The 22,355-nt window shown below is 42.7% G+C and overlaps 2 protein-coding genes across 4 annotated transcripts in view; both read right to left on the reverse strand.

Annotated features, from left to right (window-relative positions):
- Ubqln1 (ubiquilin 1) overlaps positions 1–224 on the reverse strand; it is a 38,031-nt gene extending 37,807 nt beyond the window's left edge. For both annotated transcript variants that reach the window (XM_005355285.3, XM_005355286.3), the window contains exon 1: positions 72–224. In XM_005355285.3, coding sequence (XP_005355342.1) covers positions 72–224 — 153 coding nt within the window. The remainder of the gene's footprint in view (positions 1–71) is intronic.
- Positions 225–15,331: 15,107 nt separating this feature from the next.
- The window catches only part of Gkap1 (G kinase anchoring protein 1), a 49,043-nt gene continuing 42,019 nt past the window's right edge, over positions 15,332–22,355 (reverse strand). Inside the window, exon 11 of one of the 2 annotated variants that reach the window (XM_026783115.1) lies at positions 15,332–15,486. In XM_026783115.1, coding sequence (XP_026638916.1) covers positions 15,445–15,486 — 42 coding nt within the window. In that variant the 3' untranslated portion in view covers positions 15,332–15,444. Of the gene's footprint in view, positions 15,487–18,620; positions 19,383–22,355 lie in introns of those variants that run through there. The other variant, XM_013349163.2, reaches the window with a different exon arrangement.

Raw genomic sequence — 22,355 nt, forward strand, 5'->3', positions numbered from 1 at the left:
CCCGACCCGGCCCGGCCGCCCTTCCCACCCCGCCGGCGACACGGCGGCCGCCGGGCCCGGGGCCTCCTCACCTGCTGGACCGAGCTGTTCTCGGGCACAGCGAACTCCTCCTTCTCTTTCGGCGTCTTCACCGTGACCTTCATGATCTTGGGCTCTGCGGGGCCGCCGTCGGCCGCGCTGTCTTGCGCGCCCGGGGGGCCGCCGCTCTCCGCGCTCTCGGCCATGGCGGTGACTCAGGCGACCGGGACACTGAGGGGCTGCGGGCGCGTCGGCGGGGCGCGACAGGTTGCGGGGGTCGCCGAGGGCGTGGAGACGCGCGCTGCGAGTGCAGGCCCCGAGTCGGGCGATCGGCTGCCGTGTGGACGCGGACACTCTCCGCGTCGCCGCCGCCGCCGCCACCGCCGCTTCCTCCTCCCGCACCTCCCCCACGCCCGTCGCCGGGGCCGCGCGGGGCACGCTGGGTAACGCGCTGGCCACCGCGCCGACTCCTGGCGGCCGGGGCGCGAGGCACGCCGGGAAGCGCCTTGGCGAAGGAGCCGAGTCATCGTCGCCGAGCTCGGCGTGGCTTTCTCGGCTGGTGGGCGAAGCACGGCCTCCTCCGGTGCGGAAGGAGCGCTGGGGCGCGGCGGGAGAGCGCACCTCAGCTCGCTTCTCCGGCTTTTCGTTAGAAGAGATTAACCCGGGTTTCTGGAAGGGACCGTGAGGTGCACGGAGATGACGTCACGGCCAGCGAACTTGCTAGAAACGGCCTGGCCCTGGCGCTCACTGTCCCGGGATCCTCCAGACCGGGGCCCCGGGGACAAAGGCCTGCAAAGACCTGCAAAGTAGCGTGGCGTTTGCCCGGGTGGGAGGGGCTGGGCTTGTCTTAAGTCCCTGCAGGGGAAGGGGCTTCAGGGTAACTGGGGACTTCCAGCGCCACCGACGGCACTCATTGTTTCAGTGAGGTCAGGGCTTCCCGTCCTGCAGTCAAACCGGTTTGGTCGGAAAATCGAGCCGCCCTTGTCTGTCTTCCGAGCTGTGTGGGGCAGAAACAGGATGCCCAAGACTGTCCACCCTGTGGGCAGGATTTAGCCTAGCTGATATGTGCCTTTAGTAGTCCGTACAGTTACGTTACAGTACCTTTCAGGCACGAGGTGCCTTCAGGTTGAAAAAGTATTTCCAGTGTAGTGTAGGTACAAATAAGTGTGAGTCCCACGGTATTTCTATGAATCAACATTGAACAAATGGGAACTCTGACAGCATACTGTGACCCAAATATGCAGAGACATTCCATAGTTTTGCTCTTGGGCCATCGAACCCTGTTCTATGATTAACTACTGTTGCATAAACACTTCTTAGCAGAGCCCTTTGAAATCTGGGTCAAAGTTTTGAAGGTATAAATTGCAATACAGGTATCACTTGATATCACTTAAACGTCTGCCAGCATTGTTCGGTAACAGGAAGTTACAAGCCTTATGTCTAGGTGTGAGAAGATTATTACTTCTCGGGGTAGAAAGTTTCACCGTTGGGCAAGCAAGCATTTTGGAATTTTCTCCTCTATTTTTAAGCCAGATCTCTTCCCAACCTCACTAGTTCCCTGTTCCCGTCTGGTTTTCCTTCATGCTGTATTCTCCCTAGGTTGCCTCTCATGCCTACAATGTCCTCACTTCCCCTTTCTTTATTCTCACATCCCCTGGAAATCTTCATTCACTCCCTTGCCCGTTAGGAACCTGAATTCCTGTGCTCTAACAAATCCACTGTAGATAACCTCTAATGGTGTACATATCGAATAGCCCTGTAATTGTGTGTGTTTCGAGGTGGTTTCTCTGTGTTGCCCTGACTATTCTTGAACTCACTCTGTAGACCAGACTGGCCTTGAACTCACAGAAATCCACCTGCCTCTGCCTCCCGAGTGCTGGGATCAAAGGAGGGTGTCACCACCACCCAGCCGATATTGATTCCTAAAAATTTCTAATATAGCATGTTGTGAATGACTGTCCTCCCAGCCAAGCAAGCAACTGCCACCTTGGGGAGTTCAGCTGCATTCTTTTGGAAAAGGTCGACCCTATCTGGCCTTGACTCTCACACCCCATCACGGAGTGGTATCTAGCCTTTCCCAACCACCAACTTTTTTGCAATGCTGCCCTAATTGCACATGGCCCCAAGGAAGATAAATAGGCCCTGAAGAAACTTAAAGGAGGGGACTCCATCTCTGTGACTAAGTGAAGGCACTCATCGCTGCTGCATAAAGGCTTTCCAGGAGCACCTGTGTCCACATAAGGAGCCCCTCACCTCTGTTCTGTTAGGAAGTTTAGTAAACTCACGGTTTCTCCCAAATGAATTTTGGTGGAATCAATTCATTGTTGTTGAGACCTTGGAAGGGGTAGCCATTGCTTATGTTGTCCCCTGGGAAGGAATTTTAGCAATATGGCATAATTTATTAAGTATTTAGTGTATTCTTCATTGCTTTAATCAAAAGATAAGTACAGCCAAACATGAGCCTCATTGATGGCTTTGGTGTATATAATCAGGTCGACAATCAAAACGACTACCACAGTCAAGATAGGGTGTCATCAATTGCCCACCACCATGATGTTAAAGTGACAGAGTCATAAGTTACAAAGGACTGCTGTCAATATGGACAGGGATCTGTAAACTTCCTCCAAGGACAGGGGTCCAATGGGCCATACAGCCTCTGTCTAAAATGTTCAGCGGGAGAAACATTGCTGATCTAGATGTCTATTTGACTCTTTTGGGGGGCAGCTTTTATTAAGTGGTTGATCTGGAGGTAATTATAAGAATATATTCCAGGGTTGGCGAGTTGGCCCAGTGGCTAAGTGCTCTGACTGCTCTTCTAGAGGACCCGGGTTCAATTCCCAGCCCCCACATGGCATCTCACAACTGTCTGTAACTCCAGGTCCAGGGGATCTGATTTCAATGCATATAAAGTTAAATAAAAAATTAAGAAAAAAATTTTAAAAAAGAATATAGTCCAATTGTTCTACATTTACTTGAGTACAATTAATTCCAAAATACTGAATCCAGGATAGATGGGTAGCATTTCCCAGTTTCCTTGCAAACGGCCAATTTAAATTGCCAGCTTGAGGTCACTTGGTCATAAAACACCTGGAATTAGATCATTCAGCTCACAAGCTAGTTTAAGCAGCTCCAGCTATATATAGTGGCTCAAGGCTTTAGTCCCAGCATGCGGGAGGCAGAGGCAGGCAGATCTCTGATTTCAAGGGCAGTTTGGTCTACAGGGGGAGTTCCAGGAGAGCTAGGGCTACACTGAAAAACCTAGTGTTGAGGGGAGAATTCCTTGACAGCATGAGTTAACCAACAAGAATTTAGAGCACCATTTAGGAAGTTTAAGCCTGTGTGTAAGAATTAATATAGTTTAAATGCAATGTCATACATTTGTCAAATAAGGAGGTAAAAGTAACGCACATTCTCTGCGTTACTCGCTGTGCCAATTTTACCTCAACTTGACCCAAACTAGAGTCATCAGAGAGGAAAGAGCCTCAGTTGAGAAAATGCCTCCATGAGATTAAGCTGTAGGCCTGGGCTTTTATTTACTTGTTCTTAATTAGTGATTGATGTGGGAAGGCCCAGCCCATTGTGGGTGGAGCTACCCCTGATAGGGTGGTTCTAGGTTCTATAAGAAAGCAGGCAGTCAGTGGTAGAGCTCGCCTTTAATCCTAGTACTCTGAAGGTAGAGGCAGGCAGATCTTTGTGAGTTCGAGGCCAGCCTGGTCTACAAGAGCTAGTTCCAGGACAGCCTCTAAAGCTACATAGAAACCCTGTCTCAAAAAACAAACAAACAAAAAAAAAACAAAACAAAACAAAAAGAAAGCAGGCTGAACAAGCCATGAGGAACAAACCAGTAAGCTGCACCCCTTCATGGCCTTTGCATTAGCTTCTGCCTCTGAGTTCGTGTCCTGACTTCCTTTGATGATGAACAGTGATATGTAAGCCAGATAAACCCTTTCTGCCCCAACCTTCTTTTGGTCATAGTGTTTCATCACAGCAATAGAAACACTAACTAGGACATTTCCTTATAGTGCAGTCTGCATGAAATAAATCCCAAGAACTTTAATAGAGGATCTAAAGTTCCAGGTCATCTTCAGCTGCAGTTTGAGGCCTACCTAAGGGAGCGGGGGGGGGGGGTTATGCCACTTTATGAAAGTCTGTTTGGTTCCACATCTGTGTGATACTCAGAATGAATCTTGCTGTGGTCTCCCCAGTCTGTAGTGTTGCCAAGACCCTTACAAACTTACGTTTAATTTCAGTTGTATTTCATGATTTTTTTTTTTAATCTAGCTGGGATTTACTTGGGATTTGGGAACAGGCCTAAGGATATCCCAGTGCACCTTCCTGTGGCATCGTCTGTTAAGCACAGTGCTACTGATTATGGGAACACACCTCCCAGTGTTGCCCATCTCACAGAAGTGGCCGGACTGGTTCTCCTGGGAAATGGAACACAGTGTAACTGCTCTGGCAGGTAGGCTCCGGCTACAGTCTTAGTGGTTTTCAAAATTGCAAGCCTAATAATGTCTTTGCAGATGACAGATTTAGCCCACACGGTTGGATTTAAATGTGTTTCCTGAGCTCCTCTAATGTAAAGATTTTGCTGCTATGTGTTATGGATAGCACAGCAAATAAGCTGTATGGAAATGGTAGGTGTTCTGCAGTAACGAATTTTCAAACTGTTTCATGAAGTAAATCTAGGATAATAAGGTATCTTAGGAAAAACAGATCTTTAGGACTGAAATCAGGTCTGTAGGGAAAGGCTTTTAGCTCTGCAGCTGTCGGAAGAATACATCCCTTCCTTGCTTTTCCAGTTTCTAGAGGATACCCATGTCCTGTGACTTGCTGCTACATCATTTAATCTCTGCTTCAGTGGTCACTTTCTGCTCTGTGTTTGCCTTTTCTCTTTATGAGGGCATCTGGCCCCCTTTGCATGCAACAATGTAGCCAAGAATTCTGTCTCTAGACTGACAGGTGTAGCGGAACAGTTTCCTCTGAGACTGAAACATTCTATCCTGCAGGGAAACTTAATTAGGAAGATAAACAACTCAAAATAGCTTCAGACCAGATTCTCTTTGTCCTCTCCCTGCCAGAGTAAGCAATAGGAATGAAGATTCTAGGACAAGCCAAGCTGCCTGGAAGACGGTTACAACAACTGAGGCACCAAGAAAGAACACTCCAACCCGAAGACGAGCCTGTATTCTGTGCAGTGAGCTTCACCCACGCTGGGGTGGGCTTTGCTGATGCGGCTTTGAGTCATTGCTGCTGCTACAAGTAACCCTCACACACATTCCTGTAAGTAACCCCTCACACATTCCTGTAAGAATCCCAATAAAACTCATTAACTTACCAAACTGGACTTTGCTGGTATCCCTACTTTGGTCTGTCCTGGGATCCCATTGGGTTGAGCAGAGGTATGTGTTGTGTCCCCCAGGAAAAGTTTTGTCACACAACAACATGCAAGCAGAAGGATCCCTTGGAGAACTGTATTTCAAATATCCGCAGTCTTGACTGCTGGTAAACTTTCCTGTGAGTGTGACAGTCCTCTGGCCACTGATCAATCTGAACTCCAGATTCTAGGCCAAACCACCTCAATTTGTTTTACTCTGCATAAAATAAGGCAAATTTTGTCCCATTTTTTTTCCCAGTTGGATGCTCCTAGTGTTGGAATAACACATACAACAGTCACATGAACAGTCATCCCTCTGAGAACTCCCGGAAGTGGCCCCAATCAGTCTCAGCTTTAGGTGGTTTTCTCTGTTATCAGAGATCTGTTGAACTCTGAGACTCTTATGACGAGCCCTAAGTCACGGTGTTTTCCAGAGTGGGATTTACTGCTGATTTTTGCATAATATAGTACTGGTGATGTATGTGGTACCTCTGGAAAGAAAATGTTAGTAATTACTAGAGGCCAAAATTGTGACCTGCATCAGTTGGGAAGTACAGGTAGGCAGGACCTCAAGATGGTTGATAGCTACACCTTAGTTGAATATTAAGTCTAACTCTTGTTTATGGAGAAACTGTCTAAGGGCAATCAATTCAAAATATAATAGCTGTGCCCCTCAGTAGCATCCATCTATCCTACAGAATGGCTGGCAAAGGGAAAACAGGGATGCAGTGGGAAAGAGACTCCAGAGTGTGGACAGGTGTTTTGCATAGAGTCCCTGCTGTCTTACTCTATAATTAATTATACTTAGTGGGCAGGACGCGAGGCCTAGCCCTCTCTCTGAGTGACAGTCATCCTCACGAAACTTGCTGTAGTTTGTTCTCACAGGTGGAGAAGACTGATTACTGTTGACTGTGGCTACAACTGTCTGATGCAGACAGCAGACCAGCCAGTTCAGGAGAACCCTCAGAAAGCTTCCCTGTCTTAGCTAGGGTTTGTATTGCTGTAAAGAGACAGCATGAGCACAGAAACTCAGCGGCTTTCCTTTAGTCTAGAGGTGAATCCCATAGGCTCTTCTAGCCTTAATCCCAGAACCACGTAGCCAAAGCTGCCAAGTTCTGCTGCTTACTAGGGCTAGAACATGACCCCTTGTTCAACTGCATCTTCAACATCTGTTTTCCATGGTTTCCTTCACTGCCTAAACTTGGCTATTCTGGAACTTGTTCTGTAGACCACGCTGGTCTCCAACTCAGAGATATGTCTGCCTCTGCCTCTGGAGTAGAATTAAAAGTGTGCACTATCATACCCAGCTCACACCTAACAATTATTGATTTTCAAAGTAAATCTTCAGTTTCCTATGCCACCTCTTTTGTCCTTATTATTACCCTCTAAGAAATGGCCAAGAGGAGGCTGTTCTTTTCTGGGGACAGCCATATTTAGTGACAAGAATATCTAGTAAAGTGTGTGGACTAAAAATGATGACAATAGAATGTGAAGTGATTTTGATCTGAGATGATTTTGATATATATTCCAATACTCAACTATACCACATGCCAATGATTGATGGAGAGTACAGATGATCACTCAGCACCTTGGCCATTGGTACACTGGGGAGTGAGTGACCTTTGCAATGAAAGAGTCTCCAACTGTCAAATCTCACCAAGTTAGAAAAAGACACATTAGCATTAAGAGCCACAACCATGTAACCATGTGATTAAAATCAACTGATTGGAATGGACTAGAAATACCATTCACTGAGGTAGATGTGTGAGCTTTCATCTGGGGCCACAGTCACTGCAGCAGATACATGGACGGCTCTGTGACCAGTCTGTACATCGATGTACGCAGGAAGCAATTGTGACCACTCAAATGCTTCAGAAAATGTAGCTAGTCTTCCTCTGTTCTGCCCGCTAGCTCCCAAATAACCACACAGAGACTTATTCATTCTGAAAGCTCAGCTGCTAGCTTAGTAATAATTACATTTACAATGTCCAGTCAATTTGCATTTGGCAAATTTAAGAAAATACCTCATTATGTATTCTGTCTTAGCCCAAAGTTTTATATTAAAACCATCTTGTCATAATTTGCGTGAGCATCCTAAAAATGTCATTTTAGACCTTAAAATATCTTTTTCCCTCCGTGAGACCCTTTGTACCTTTTAAATTATTGTTACCAAAAATTAATAAACTGAAGTCTTGCGTGGCAAAAAAAAAAATATCTTTTTAAATGAGTAAGCTTTCATGTTTTTCAACCTTATAAATGTTACATCTCTTATGTAAGTTTCTTTTCTGAATTTGGATACAAGGAAGACTATAAAACTATAACTATCTAGTCCTCAATCTCCATCAGAGACCCAAGAGGGATGAAATATTACTTGAGTAAACACGAAGTGCAGAGACACCAACTTCTGAAACTATAGAAGTAACAAAGACATCTGGCTTCCTGGACAGCCAGGCAAGGTTCCTCTGTAATGTTGGGGCATCCATCTTAGCCTACAGGCCTAGAATATCTGACAGACTTTGCTGTGAAGCAGGGATTTTTGAAGGACTGTCCTACCTTGTCTTGACAAAGTTCAGCAGCCACTTTCTTTTGTGTCCTGCATATCCAGTTAGGACAGCATACTGTCAGCAGTGAAGGTGAGGGCAGTTTCTTGCCCAAATGGCTAGCTTTTGCCATAAAAAAACAAACTTCATGCGGACTTTCTTCAGTGTCCATCTTTTTTAAAAGTAGATTGGTGCTGTCAGTAGATGTGTCTCATTGTCATAAATAGCCTTATGTTATTTAAACATCTTAAATGCCATATTCTGTAGGTCTCTGAAGCATTTGAAGTCTGTCTATCTAAAATATAACTGTTTGACCTTGAAAACATACCTAACATGATAAGTTTCTTATAGGTGACTAACCTGCATTTTTTTTATTATCCTAAATAATGACTTTTAATAATGACTTTCAAGGACTAGAAATTTGCATTACATTACTAATTGAGCTGCATTGGTACAATACCTTAAATATGAGTAGAAATGTATGTACAGTATGTTCCAAAAATAACCTTTGCATCAATATATAAAAATCCATAGCAATGTAAAAATTTGATACTAGTGGTTGTTCAAAAGTATACTGAACAATCTACCCTTTTTTTTTTTTGGAACAATCTACCTTTTTTATCTCATCATTTTTATACTATATCCTCATTTCTTTCTCTTCATAAAGAGATTCCTGAATTTAATCTCCTTTGCTCAGTTTTTTTTCTAACCAGGACCAATAATAATTTGTAATTAAGCTCCCTAAACAATGATGAACATCCATAGACCACAGAATGACCAAAATCTACTTATCCCATCTATTGGGAATGTAGACTTGTGTTCTTTTTTTTTTTTAAGATTTATTTTGTTTACAGTGTTCGGTCTGCATGTGTGCCTGTAGGCCAGAAGAGGGCAACAGATTTCATTACAGATGGTTGTGAGCCACCATGTGGTTGCTGGGAATTGAACTCAGGACTTCTGGAAGAACAATCAGTGCTCTTAACCTCTGAGCCACCTCTCCAGCCCTGGGCTTGTGTTCTTTAGACTGCTTCCTGTTGTCTGAGAGTACTGGAGTCTTCGGGAGACCCTGATAAAATTAGGGTAATGGTCAAATACTAGCTATAATAGTCTAGAAAGTTGGCCATCTCAGCATCTCAGTTGAAATTCTGGATGTAGAACTCTGAGAAAACTGCAACAGAGGCACTCTGAGATGCTGGATCACCTAAACTACCCGTTTTCATTGGTATCTGTTCCCATTGCTCTGAAACACACAAACGTTCAAAGGTAACATACATCTCTGCATTAACACAAGAATGGATTGTGCATTGTACATAAGCCAATCACAGATGGGGTTTGGTTTTATGTTTGAGTGGGTAAAATATATATCACCTGTCGTGTAGATTTTCTAGGTTTATTTTTTTATGTCTATAACCAGGATTTTCAGGGGGCCTTCCCAATCAAATCTGATCTCGATTAACCTTGAATGAATCCATAGCCTTTTGTTTTATGTGGAAACAAAACCATAACCTCTTCCCAATGTAACTTATTTTTTACTTCCATTTGAAGTTAGGACATTTAAAAAATATAGAGGTTGGTTTAATTCAGCAGTCCCTTTCCTAATTCCTTTAATTCAGCAGTCCCTTTCCTAATTCCTTTAATTCAGCAGTCCCTTTCCTAATTCCTCATCTCTCAGCAGCTGTTGTCTATTCATTAGCATTCAAAGAATTCAAAATTAACAAAGCACCATATAAGGTCCAAACTTCCTATGTTATATTTCCCATCCACACATGGATTTTTCTCTTTTTTTTTATTTTATTTTATTTTTTTTTGGTTTTTTGAGACAGGGTTTCTCTGTGGTTTTGGAGCCTGTCCTGGAACTAGCTCTTGTAGACCAGGCTGGTCTCAAACTCACAGAGATCCGCCTGCCTCTGCCTCCCGAGTGCTGGGATTAAAGGCGTGCGCCACCATCGCCCGGCCTTTTCTCTCTTTTTTTTTATTACTTTACTTCTCTCTTTAAAGAGTATATTATTTTTAAGCTATTTTTATGACTGTTTATATCCTTTTTTTAAACCTACATACATTGTTAAACATACTGTAACCTATTTAGAGTTTTATTTATTTTTTAGTCTGAACCTGCTTTACTGTGTGGCTGTTACCTTTTTTGTCTACATGAGCAAAACCCTAAACTGTCATGTAGCTTAGCTCATGGTGAACTGGTGATTTAAGCCTGCAGGCCATGGTTGGGAGGCACATCTATGTACATGAGAGACTGTGGGACTAAGAAGCTGCATTTGGCTCTGGTTTTGTATGTTTGGAACCCTTTTGAGCTTTCTCTGATCTTATGTGGAAATATGTGTCCATCTGCTGCCCTCCCCATGCCATATGTCCCACCTGCCAGCTCCCAAATAACCACACAGAGCTTTATTATTCATTTTGAAAGCCCAGCCTTAGCTTAGGCTTGTTTCCAACTAGCTCTTATAACTTTAATTAACCCATTTCTCTTAATTTACTTTCTGCCTTGTGGCTTTATTACCTCATCTCTGTAGTGGCCATCCTGCTCACTTTCTATCTGGCTGGCAACTCTGCCTTCTTCTCCCCAGCATTCTCTCCATCCTGAAAAATCCTACATAGCTATTGGCCATTTAGTTTTTTATTAAACCAATCACAGTGACATATCTTCACACAGTGTAAAAGAACAGAAGAATTGACCCTTATGAACATGTATTGAAATGTGGTTGGGTCAGCAGCTATGATTCACTTTCATAATTTATGGCCACAAAATTATTTTACATCTACTAGTCTTCAGTATGGCAAGTCCAGTTAGGCCCCTAGTAATAACTCAAGAGTGAGAACAAATACAGAAGGTTTAATAAAGATGGCAATTGGTGTCTTAGCTAGGGTTTCTGTTGGTATAATAGAGCACTGTGACCAAAAGCAACTTGTAGAGGGTTTATTTTATCTTCCAGCTCCATATTATAATCTATCCGTAAAGGAAATCAGGGCACAAAGTCAAGCAGAGAAGAAAATTGGAGGCAGGAACTGAAGCAGAGACCATGGAGAAACACTGCTTACTGGCTTGTTCATCATGACTTAATCAACCTGATTTCTTAGAACACTCAGAACCACTAGCATAGGGTTGGCACCACCCACAGTGAGCTGGGTTCTCCCACATCAGTCATTAGTCAAGAAAATTTATCAAGGCCAACCTAGAGGGGGCATTTTCCTAATTGAAGTCCCCTCTTCCAAAACGACTCTAGCTGGGTCAAACTGACATAAAACTAACCATCAACTTGGTTAGAGATAATAGGTAAACCTTAAGTCCTGCTCGTAAGTATACTGGTAGATAATTTTAAATTCTGTGTGTCAGCACTGAGACTGAACTACCTACCTCAGCAGCTCAAAATTTCCGTAAGACTTCAACTAAGATGAACCCTCAGAGTGAAGCACAGGGACACGGGGAAACTGTCAGGAGAGGGTCCTACGGAACAAACAGCTTTGCTTCAGGGAGAAGAGCCAAAAGGACAGGGAGGAGAAAGAGAAATTAATGACAAATGTCACTTATAAATTTTGTCTGTGATATCTTTGTACATGAATATACTACAATCCAAGCACACTCCTTTCTCCTCTCTGCTATTATCCTTTTGGCTGCATTTCCTGTTTCAAGCCCCGTTCCACTCTTAGCTTTTGCTTTGTGACCCATAGATCTAACCAGTGTCATCATGGGTGTGAGGACATGGATAACTCACCAATGGCTACATCACTTAAAATAATGAATTCCTCTCCCCCGACAATCTGTGATTACCATTATATCCCCTGGTTGGGACCCCATGAGCCTCTCTCCTTCTAGGATTGAATGTTTAGGTCCTATTGTGCAGGCCCTATGCAGGCAACTTTTTAGGGTTCTTGCATGCCACAGACACGTCATATCGCTAAGACATCTTTTTCGTAGCACTGATCTCCATCATTTGGCTCTTACAATCCTGATTTGTTTTCTTCAGTGTTCCCTGATCCCCGGTGTGGGGAAGTGTGATATGGGTACCTCACTCAAGGTTGAACATGCAGCAGTCACTTGGTCTCAGTATCTTGACCAGCCATGAGTCTGCATTAGCTGCCACTTGCTGCAAAAAGCGTCTTTGATCAAAACCGAGGTCTGTACCAGTCAAAAGGTCTGACAACATATCTATTTAGTAAAATGAAAAGTGTTTACGAGCTCCCCAGCAATGGATGCTTGACAAGATCCACAGTAGCAGGCATGCATTCCCTCCTCTGCAATGGGCTTGAGTCAATCAGAAACCAAATGGTTCCCTGTAATAGTTGTTCCTCTATTATTTCAGTAAGCGTCCTTTGCCTGGCAACTGATATTGTAGTTTGCAAAGTCCAAAGAGGGTAAATACTATTTCTGATTTCCTCTACTCCCCAAACTGCTGTCTTAGCAATTACTGGCACCATAATGGCCTCCCAGCAGTGAGGAAGCTTCTTGTTTCCAGCATGGCTTCTCTGTATTCTACAATGAAGGTGTGTGGTTGTCATCAACAAAAGGGGTCTCCCACACCCACTTCTGGTGGGCTAGTAGGTGCAATGGCCATAACTTGCATAATTTAGGAGGTCTTTGGGACCTTTCTGGTCAATAATTTCTGGAGCGGTATCTCATACCCAGGACTGGGGATGTTTTGTTTAATAACTCAGGGCTTTTGGAATGGGAATTGCAACTCTTTAGAAATTATTATTTGCCAATTTCATGTGTATGTAATATGTTGATTATCTTCTCCTTCCATCCTCTATCTTGCTTCCACCCCCTAAATCCCTTACTCCCCCCTTGCCCTATCACTTTCCTATATTACTGACTTTCACTGTTAGTGACCCATGTAGTTCAACCAGGGCCATTTGTGTGACAACAGGAGCCTTGTGTGGTCATTGATGTGCATGCAAAAGGCCATGGTTCTTCCTTACTCTGAAGCTACCACCAATACTTCAGCTGTGAAGGGTAGGGGCCCTTCTTGTGCAGATCCATCTGTGTCTTGTCCATAAGATAACACTTGGTAGTTTCTCTCTAGCTTTCCTGTGACTTTCTTTCTACCCACTCTTCTCCCATGTTCACTGAGCCTTAGAGAGGCTTATATAAATGTTGTCCAGGCCTGGAGTGCGTCTGTCACTTATGTCACGAGTTTCTGCATTCACCACCAGGCACTGGAAAGAACTTTTCTAATTAAGGTCAAGAGTAGCACAGATAATTATAAGCATGAATATTATGAAGACAGCTTAATGCTGTGCCAATTTGCCAAGCTATGGTATTCAGCTCCCTCCTAGGGTCTATAATTTCTTCCACCATGGTTTACAGTGCTAAGCATGGACTCTCTCCTGGTCTCAGATCTAATCAGAGAGCAGACGGCTGCTGGTTACCCTCCTACAGCAGTGTGCACTGCTTCACTTTACAACTGTTACGGGGGTGCTGAAGACACCACAGTGCACATGAACAGAGGACAATAACCCTTTTACTGGTTAGTCTGGCTTTGTTTTTCGAGACAGGGTTTCTCTGTGTAACAGTCAGTCCTGTTATTCAGCTTGATTTGTAGGCCAGGCTGGCCTCAAACTCAGAGATCTGTCTGCCTCTGCCTCCCAAGTGCTGGGATTAAAGGCATGTTAAGCCCTTCCTTCCTTTTTCTTTTCTTTCTTCTTTCTTGTACCTTTAAAAAATTCATATATATATATTCATATATATATTCATATATATATATATAAAATTCATATATATATGAATTTTGCATGGCATTAAATAAGAGCAATTTTTAAAAATTTATTTATTACGTATACAACATTCTGCCTTGATGTATGCCCGCATGCCAGAGGAGGGCGCCAGATCTCAGTACAGATGGTTGTGAACCACAATGTGGTTGCTGGGAATTGAACTCAGGACCTCTGGAAGAGCAGCCAGTGCTCTTAACCTCTGGGCCATCTCTCCAGCCCCAATAAGAACATTTTTTTATTTTTTATTTTTTATTTTTTTTTTTGGTTTTTCGAGACAGGGTTTCTCTTTGGCTTTGGAGCCTATCCTGGAACTAACCCCTGTAGACCAGGCTGGTCTCAAACTCACAGAGATCCGCCTGCCTCTGCCTCCCGAGTGCTGGAATTAAAGGCGTGCGCCACCACCACCCGGCAAGAACATTTTTATACAATTATATACAGCATGATTAATAAAAACCCAGAGACCGGTATTAGAGTTCAATCTGAAGGTCAGGAAAGCAAAGCAGCCAGCCACTGGCTCTTACCTCTACCTCAGTCTGAAATGAAGTCCTGGAATCTCAGAATGAGACTGTGTCTGAGAGCTGTCTGCTCCATGACTGGGATGGGAAGAGCCAGTGATTGGCTATTTTGCTTTACTGACCTTCAGGCTGAACCCTAATATCTGTCTCTGGGTTTTTATTAAGCGTATTACATTTGGTGCCCAAGGTGGGGGCTATCTTATTCTCTGGTCTTCAGGCAAGCTTTATTTATTAAAATACAAATGAAATATCACTACATTTATATAATGTACACCTTGGTTTTTGTCTTCTCATTTCTCTTCAGTCTTCCTGGAAGCCCCCTTTTGCTCTAGACATTTTTCACTCTACATACATGCCATACACACATGGTTTTATACATCTATTGAAAATCTAGGAACAACAGATAAGGGAAACATACAATATTTGCCATTCTGAGACTGGCTTCGTTTATATGATTATTTTGGGTTACATCCATTTTGCTGAAATCGTAGCTTCATTCTTCTTTGTGACTGAATACACACATGCACCTCACCTTCCCCTGCTGTTGGACACCTAGGTTGGTTCCGTCATTAGACACTATGACTGCCGCTGCAATGAGCATTGATTCTCAAGCTGCTCCGTGAGACGCTGCCTTGGGCCCCAGGAGTGCTGTTAGCTGGGTCATATAGTAGACAACTGTTTTCAGGATTCTGGGGAAAACCTCCTCCATCATCGCCACGGTGGCTGCACTTGTTCACATTCCCACCAGCATCATGGAAGGGTTCCCTTTCCACATCGCCACCAGCACTTATTTTTCTGTTTTGACTTTTGGAGAATGAGTATTATTACATTAACATCATTTACCACCCCCTTCTTCCCCCAAGTTCTGCCCTCTTCTTTCTTTTTCAACCATGCAACAAAATTTATATTAACATTTTTAACGGTTCAGCTATTACTGAAACTTGTTAATTTCTCAACTTAAATTGGGGCAAAGGCTATTGTGTAGAGTAATGTCATCATGGCCCCTGGAAGTACAGACTGAAGAATTAGAAGATGGAGGACCAGGTGCAGGGTGGACTCTTTGTGCATGTTGTAATCAGAAAGAGTGTGGTCATCTTCCAGCTGCTTGCCTGCAAAAACGAGTCACTGCTGTTTTGTGTGTGTGTGTGGGAGGGGCATATGCCCTCTTTATCCCGGATCTTGTCTTTCACGTGATGGGGTCACTGGGTTCTGCCTCTAGGGTGATGGTCTTGCCAGTCAAGATCTTCACAAAGATTCGCCTTTTTACCTGTTATTGAATGTGATGAAACGCCAAGAGCTGCCATAGAGATGCCTAGAAACAAGGACCACCGAATTGGACAAAGCCTTTTGTCATTCTGTTTTTGTTTTCTTAATGAATGCCATAATGGCTAGGGTGAAGTGAAAATTCAGTGGAGCTTAATTTAAAGTATTTTTTAACTTTCTTATTTTTAATTATGTCTATTTGTATATCTGTATCTGGCCATATGAATTTCTTTGAAGAACTGTTCACTAGCCCATTTCTTTTGAGTGGCTCTATTTCTTTAGACTTTTTATTTCTGTGAATATCTAGATAGCAATCCTGTTAGACAAGCAAATATCTTTTCATTCAGGACTAGGACTGTCTCTTCACATAATGGTCTCCTTTTCTGTGCAGATTTTAATGCTTGAGGTCCTATTTCCTAAGAGTTGGTCTGATTTCCTGAACAATTGAAATATTGTTCAGAAAGTCCTTGCCTAAGATTCTGGAAGCTTTTATTTTTTTTTCCTGTAACAATTTTAGCTTAAAGACTTACATTAAGGTTATTGAAGCGTTTGGAGTTAATTTTTTAGACAGAGTAAGAGGTAGGGTTCTAGTTTTGTTCCCTCTGTGAGTATCCAGTTTTCTGAGCAATGTTTGTTGAAATGACTGTCTTTTTTCTAACGTATATTTTAGTATCTTTCTTAAAATGAGGTAGGTGGCTGTGACTGTGTGGGTTGATGTCTGGGTGCCCTGTTTTACTCCACAGGTCTGTTTTGCTAGTATCATGCTCTTTCACCACTGTAGCTACACAGTACAAGGAAAGAAGTAAGTTAATACCTGCAGAACCCGGCCTGCCTGGGCTGTCAGAGTCTTTTGTGCATCCACGTGAATTTGAAGATGGTTCCTTTGCTTTGTGAGGATGATATTGCAATTTCCATGGGATCCCACTGGATCTGCAGTGCCATTGGCAAGTCAGTCTTTCCACAATGTTCGTATTCGAATTCCTGAACATGGGAGGTTCTTCAAGTCTGTCATATTCATGGTTAGGCTTATTTCTAGGTGTTTCTTTCAGTTGTGAGGTGATCCCTTCCCCGATTTTCTTAGCTTGGTTGTTACTGGTGTATAGGAAGGCTACTGATTTTTATATGTGCGTTCTCTTTCTTTATGTGCATTCTGGGGATTGAATTCAGACCTGCAGGCTTGAAAGCAAGTACCCCTGCCTGCTGCCACCTCACTGCCCACACCTGTTTCCTCCCACCTGCTAACAAGTATTTAATAAAGGGTCAGCTCATTCTCACTCAGGCTTGAGACCTTGTTTTTGTCTCTGAAACATTGTTCCTTCTTTCTCACTATTCATCCCTCCTCCCCTTGAGACAGGACTCCTCTATCATGTACCCTTGGCTGAGAACTCACTAAGTAGACCAGGCTGGCCTTGAACTCACAGAGATCCACCTGACTTTGCCCTCCAGCTTTTGGGATTAAAGGTGGGAACCACCACACCTGGCTTAAACTCAATTTCCTTAAAGGATACCTATTAAAGGGCACCCATGTAGATTTATGTTTTCCCTTCACTTATCAAATATGTGGATTTAATTTGAAGCTCAATATGGATTACCAGTGATGGAAGATTTCCCTCTGTATGCTGTGATTACCATTAATGAATAAAGAAACTGCTTTGGACCTAAGTTTTGGGCAGAACTTAGGAAGGTGGGGGAAAACTAAACTGAATGCTGGGAGAAAGGAGGCAAAGTCAGGGAAAAGCCATGGAGCCACTGGCATAGGCAGACGTGCTGAAACTTTGCTGGGAGGCCACGACCTCATGGTGATGCACAGATTAATGGAGATGGGTTAAGTTAAAATGTAAGAGTTAGCCAATAAGAAGCTAGAGTTAATGGGCCCAGCAGTGATTTAAATAATGTAATTTCTATGTGATTATTTTGGAGCTAAACTGATGAGCAGCTGGGAAGCAACAAGTGTCCTCCCTCCAACATGCCAGCTATCCACACTTCCTTCCTGTCTTTCTAATTATGTCTCCTGTGTAAACGTTCATGTTTTAGTCAAAATAAAGGCCATCTGGGCAGCAAGAGTAACTCAGTAGTATTTCCTGCTCATTTAGACGTGAGCTAGACCTCCAGCATAAAATAACTTTTTTTTTTTTTTTTTTGGTTTTTCGAGACAGGGTTTCTCTGTGGCTTTAGAGCCTGTCCTGGAACTAGCTCTGTAGACCAGGCTGGTCTCGAACTCACAGAGATCCGCCTGCCTCTGCCTCCCGAGTGCTGGGATTAAAGGCGTGCGCCACCATATAACTTTTAAGGTTTCTACTCTTTCACCATGCTTGGCTTATATTTTTTTCTTTTATCCTTATTTTTATTCTCCTTTTCCCTTGAATATCCTCTTTATCAACTAAACCCTGCTTTAGCATCTACTCTCTGCCTCATGACAGACCAGCACTGGGAATACAGGGAGTGATAGATCACAGCTCTTTGCAAGGCTCATGTGACCTAATGGAAAAGTCAGAGATAAGCAATACTGACAACTCATCACATTTCTGTTAAAGTTGGTGGTTGTTGTTTGTTTCTCAAAACATGTCAACAAACAGAGCTATCGAGATGGTTGAGTGCACAGGGCACTTTCCCACAAGCTTGACACCCTGAGTCTGAGAGCCAGAGCCCAAAAGGTGGAAGGAGAGAAGAGTCCCTCCAGGTTCTCTGGCTTCTTCACGCGTGCGAGAGCATGTACCACATCAGTAAATTAAAGAAATAAAAGACTGTCAAGAAAGGGAGTCTTTGAGACTAGGGAGATGGCGCAGTGGTTAACAGCACTTGTGGCTCTTGCAGAGGGCGGATTCTGTTCCCAGAACTCACATGGTGGCTTACAGCCATCCCTAACTCCAGTTTCAGGGGATCTGATGCCCTCTTATGATCTTTGTGGGGGCCAGGAAAACACATAGTAAATACACATATATTCAGGCAAAAAGGTTATACATATAAAACACACACACACACACACACACACACACACGCACATAAACATGCACATATGGAATATTTCAGTAATTCTGGCTCAAGAGGCCAAGATTAGTGTTCATGTATTCTCTTCTAATACTAAACACTGTTTCTGCCACTCAGCTATCTATTTCAAAGGCAAAGACAGTCTTTTAATGAATCATAATTGTGTACTACTGAATATACTAAAGAAAACAAAGTCCCCATTTGCTGCTAATTGTTCTAGCAGTTTCACAGCAATGAAGTCATTTGTTGGTCTCCCCTCACCAAGACTCCTCAGTGCTGCTGTGTCTAATTCTCACTCTGCTGGGCCAGGCTGCTATTTCAGCAAATCTTTCTAGTCCAGATTTTATTCCTTCTGTCATGCTCCTCAACAAACATACAGGAAAAGTTCTCTCTATACATCATCTCTTGTAAGCTTTCTTACAAGAAATTTTTCAATTTTTATCAATTTTCAATGAGGAAAATGTGATACATTTGTGATTATTCTTGGGAATATGTGATCATTATTTTTGCTCACCACCACCTGAGGACATCAGCCGCATCCTTTCTACTCACGTTGCTGTCCTGTGAGGTTTAGCACACAATGGTGTTGGCAACTGAGCAATAACAATCCACACTGCTCAGGAGACTTTAAAGGTCAGGCGGATTAGTGGAAGAGTAAATTAATTTTATTGACTGATGAAAAACTAAAGTCATAGGTTTTGACAGACAACAATAATCAAGTTCTGCTGGTATTCTATATTTTCTTTTAAGTTTAAGCCAAAAGAACATCGAATTGTAGACTATGAGTGAGCTAGGTGCTCTTAGTTCCTTCAACACAAACTGCACAGGTGGGCAGCTGCACAGCATTAAATACACACATTTCTGCAAAACTCTGACAGTGCTGTGTGATGACCGCAAAGGCTGCCGTAATCACCTACACTGGTGGGACTCAGGGTTCCTTTTCCCTTTTCTGCCACCCTGGAAGGAAAAACAGCACATTGTTTAGACACACCAGCTCCGGCCTTCGTTAGTGCATGAGCACACAAAATCAAAGCAAAGCTAGGTATTCTACCCGGCTGCTCTCACAGTTACTTTTACAAATGCTACATAAAGTAATAGTATTTCTATGCAGACCTATTTAGGTTCATTAATAAGATCACAAATATCTCATTTTTCAGAGTTCACTTTATCCTGAATACTGTAAAAAGTACAAAGTTTATTCATTTAAAATAATCAGAAAATTTGGTAATTCAGTTAATTACATTTTGGTAATTTAGGGGCTGGAGAGATGGCTCCAGTGATTAAGAGCTTTGCCTGCTCTTCCAGAGGTCCTGAGTTCAATTCCCAGCAACCACATGATGGCTCACAACCATCTGTAATGAGATTTGGTGCCCTCTTCTGGCCTGCAGGGATACATGCAGGCAGAACACTGACTGCATAATAAATAAATAAATCTTAAAAAAAAATTTGGTAATTTAATTTATAATTTATGTATAGTTATATTCTTACTAAATAGTATTAGAATTTAACAATTTTTAAATTTATTTTCTTCATATGGGCATTTTGCCTGCATATATGTCACTGCCCAGGGAGGGCAGAGGAGAGCATCAAATGTCCTGGAGCTAAAGTTACAGAGGGTTGTGAGCTGCCATGTGGGTGCTGGGAACTGAACCTAGATCTTCTGGAAGAACAGTCAGTGCTCTTAACTGCTTAGCCAACTCTTCAGCCCCAGCATTAGAAATTTGATTTTCAGGCTGGGACTAAGGGCAAAACACCCATACACGTAAAATAAAAATAAATACTTAAAAGTTTAAGAATATACTAAAAGTATATTTTGCAGCCGTATTAGGTGTACGTCAGGCCAGGCTCATCTGGAAGGGCAGCAGCTTCTCTTCATTCTTTCACCCCCTGGGCCCTCAGCTTCCCTTTGGAGTCAAATACATCAATCTTCTAAATTAAAAACCAAAAACTCTTTTAAATACATGAATGTTGCTCTTCATTCCTGATCACATACAAGGGCCAAAAAGGTTTACTCATTTAGGGAAAAATATGTACTGATTTTGTGGGAGATGAAATGTGTTATAACACATTTAAAAACATTTAGCTGGACAATGGTGGCACACACCTTTAATTCCAGCACTTAGGAGGCAGAGGCAGGTGGATCTATGTGAGTTTGAGGCCACCCTGGTCTACAAAATGAGTTCCAGGACAGGCTCCAAAGCAACACATAGAAATCCTGTCTCAAAAAAATAAAATCAAAAATAAAAATTAAAAAAGATTTATTTCCTGTTAGTTGGAAAATAAAAATAAATTTAGGAAACATTCCTTTAAGGTAAATAGCCCTATGATTGTGTATTAAATTAAAATTCTTATCATTGTAGTGATAGTTTGTGATTTAACAAATACAGCTTGCCTGAAGATCAGAATGCAGAGCTAAGCCACTATGGGACAGGCAATGGTGGCTCACACCTTTAATCCCAGTACTTGGGAGTCCCATGTCTTTAATTCCAGCACTAGGGAGGTGGAGATAGGAGAGATATGGCTGGGCTGAGAGTGGAATATAAGGTGGGAGGAGACAGGAGCTCATTGCAGTCTGAGGTTGGTGGAGACAGATGCAGTCTGGAGATGCAGTCTGAGGACAGGATCAGTCCTTTGGTCTGAGCATTGGTAGAGGTAAAAGAAATTTTTGGTGGCTGGCGCTCTGCTTCTCTAATCTTCAGCATTAATCCTATATCTGACTCTGGGTTTTTATTAACGCCAATTAGAGTTTGTACTACATCTGGTGCCCAACATTTGGGGCACAAATTCACAAAAAAAGCTGTTTGCCTGTGGCTTTGCAGCCACTGGCGCAGCTGGAGCTACGAGACCAGAGTCACCATCGTTCCCACTAGGTTTTCCTTTTTTCTCTCCTGGTGGCCTTTCCCTGGACCCCCTTTTTCAGGCTGCTTCCAAGCTAGGTAGCTGCTGTGACACCTGCTCAGGCTTCTACTGATCTACGCAGCAGCGGTCAGCCTCACTCTTCATCGCCATTGTTGGCAGACTTGGAGAGACGGTTGGCAATTCTTAAAGGGGGGATTAGTTAAAATGGAACACACAATTATGACAGAAAAAGTTAGGTCTCCGTATGATTATGTAATGCATTATTTATAAGTAGAACAATTAAATAAAGGGATAATCAACTTAACTGGGACTAACACACTGTTAATTATCATTTTTGATAATCCTTGTGGTTTTGATAATTTTTTTGGCTTATCTCTTAAAAAGTTGTTTGGTGTAAATGTCAAGATATAAGCCATAGAAAAACCTAAGACAGATCCTACAGATATTCAGATTCAGACAGAGGAATTTAAAGGAGAACCAATCTCAGCATTGCATTATAAGGTTAGAGAGGAACAGCCTAAGGTTTTCAAACAACCAACCTTAATATATCCAGTAACCTTACAGGAGTTGCCAAATGAGAGAGGCTCTATTAGAGCTGAATGCACTTCTATGCGAAATTTAAGGAGATTCAAGGAAGTGAGAGTCTCATATGGTATGCATTCACGTTTTGTGAAGCAAATGTTAAACTTGTGGTCATTTTCTAATAGACTTATCCCTCAAGACTGGAGAGACTTGGTTACAGAAGTCTTAGAGCCTGTCCAAAATGACAAGACTTGGTGGAAAGAAGAGGCTCTTACACTGAACAATGGAGTAGAGCTGGAGGTATGGAAATCTCCCAACATCAACTTCTTGGAGAAAGAGATTATGCTAATATGTAAAGGCAATCTCTATATGATGGCCACACTCTGGTTCTATGTCATGCAGCACCTTTGAATGCTTGGGACAGAATTGAAAAAGTAGGAAAAAAAATTGAGTCATTTACTAAAGTCATACAGGGCCCCCCAAAAAAACTTTCACTGATTTCTTACAAAGGCTGACATCAGCAGTAAATAGAATGATACCAGATTCAGC

This window comes from Microtus ochrogaster, chromosome 16 (genome assembly GCF_000317375.1).
Source record: "Microtus ochrogaster isolate Prairie Vole_2 chromosome 16, MicOch1.0, whole genome shotgun sequence".
Classification (NCBI taxonomy): Eukaryota; Metazoa; Chordata; class Mammalia; order Rodentia; family Cricetidae; genus Microtus; species Microtus ochrogaster.